The sequence below is a fragment of the Opisthorchis viverrini genome (genome assembly GCF_000715545.1).
Source record: "Opisthorchis viverrini unplaced genomic scaffold scaffold6689, whole genome shotgun sequence".
NCBI classification, from domain to species: Eukaryota; Metazoa; Platyhelminthes; class Trematoda; order Opisthorchiida; family Opisthorchiidae; genus Opisthorchis; species Opisthorchis viverrini.
The window spans coordinates 705-2,622 of record NW_008753557.1 but is presented as its reverse complement, the minus strand read 5'-3'; the positions used below and the strand labels follow the sequence as shown (position 1 = coordinate 2,622).

The 1,918-nt window shown below is 42.2% G+C and overlaps 1 protein-coding gene across 1 annotated transcript; it reads right to left on the bottom strand.

The window, feature by feature from the left end:
• Positions 1 to 250: 250 nt before the first annotated feature.
• Positions 251 to 1,690, bottom strand: T265_15877 (hypothetical protein; the record flags this gene model as incomplete). Its single annotated transcript, XM_009179284.1, has 2 exons — positions 251 to 321; positions 1,486 to 1,690. Coding segments are annotated over 2 exons (276 nt in total), but the record flags the coding sequence as incomplete, so codon positions are not given.
• Between the last annotated feature and the right edge of the window lie 228 nt (positions 1,691 to 1,918).

Here is a 1,918-nt window from a genome sequence, read left to right as displayed (position 1 = left end):
TGGGCGCTAATACTTACAGCAAGACTCAATCAGTATCACTGACACTGAAACATATTTGCTTGTAAGGCTATATTACACACGAATAGTTGCCCGAGCATCCACATCTGGAATATCAACCAAACTATTTCAAGGGTCACACAAGATCTACTTGAAATGTTCTATGGTTTGGATCCCGAAGATGAATGGTTTGCTAATTTTGATTCTGCATATTGCTCTGAACAAGCCAGATACAAGCAATAACGGAATTTACACGGAATCTTGGGCAAATCCCATCGTCGATTGAGAACTTGCAGTCGTCGAGTGGATCTTCCCCGCAATTATCTGTATAAAATAACAAAAAAATTGAGGCGGATATTTGCAGAACATATTGCAACAGAAATAAGTAATTATGCGAAGCCGGGCATTAATCAACTGATTGTGTCGCCCGACATCGTCATTGGCTCCTGCAAACAGCATAACCGAGGTAATGGCGAACAGCAGTTATGACCATGACGGTGCAGTGGCTATGATTGCCTTTTGCATATTGAGCACTGAGCTCCGAGAAAAGTTCGGGAGTACTGTTTGATTCATTCAGCTGATAAAGTAAGTGAGTATGTATTGTCTATCTGCCCATGACTGTTTGTTTGTTTCAGGAATAGGTGAATTCACAAGAAAAAATGAAGGCTAACTTGTGTATTTTTATTCATTCTTTCGGGCGCGACAGCTTAGTGTCTAGAGTTGGAATTCATTGCCAAGAATGCCCTTGGTTTACAGCTGACACCCCTGCCCGAGGTTCTCCTGGTTGCGGGAACCTGGAAGAATCGTAGCTCTTGTGCCTTCTTCTGATATCGTGCACGCGGACATAAAATGTGTGCTGCAGAAAAACGAAGTTGACGATGTTTTTAACGATGATATGCTGTGCCATTGAAACGAAGGAATAAGTGTGTGGTTCGCAAATGTTTTGATGCTGCTGTTGGCAGCCTGTATGTAACAGGTGAGAAAAACCTTCCATGACTTGTGTGAGTTGCTTTCCAAATGGAACAGTGTCAGAGTCGGGACTGGCAACAGTTAACGAATGGGAGCAACCCACAAAATCCCACTTAAGCAGCAGTTGTACTGGACATGTTGAAAGGAGTGAGCCTGCGGGTGGCCATAGACTCTGTTGGTATAAGGAAATAAGTGTTGGGCAGCTCAGATAAACTTGGTTTCATAATGCTATTAAAATTTAAGTTTGTGCTACAAAATAGGTTCGTAAAATGGGCTTGATTTATTTACTCAGCCGTCACGAAGTCTGTGAATATAGGATTGAATTAGCAGGCCGGTACTAAATTGTAAACTCATTGCACAACAAAGTATTCAGCTCTGAATCCTTACCAACACATTGATCGTATCGCGTGAGATGCTTTGTCAATATGCCTTCCACTGAAGGTAAAATACGAGATTTGATTGTAACACGGTGGTGCATATACGTTAGGTGGTGTCCCACGCTTTGGAAAATAAACTTACAAAGACTGAACGCAAGCAACAGAACCAATGTTGTCATAGTATCTTTTGACTGAGGACCTTGGAAATGACTTCGCAATTCTGGCCGTTCATGGGGTGATGCGTGTGCTTTGTAGTAATATGCATAACCTAGCAACCCGCCAGTCAGCTTGGCTGTACAAACCACACGCACGCGCCTATCTTCAAATGCACGAAATCCTAACCACATGTGTTATGCAAATCACACTTCTGCTTATGCGCAAAGTTTACCGTGCTATTTTCAAGTATATTATGACAAAAATAGCTCAAAAACTTCATAATGAATGAAGTACTCTAGTAATTTGTGCTTTCAGTATTTCCCGCACAAACTCGTGCCCGGTGAGCAACGGTTAGAATGACTGAAGATTCACGGTTTAATGTGCACTGATGGTTCTGTGAGCGGATTGCATGCAGTAGG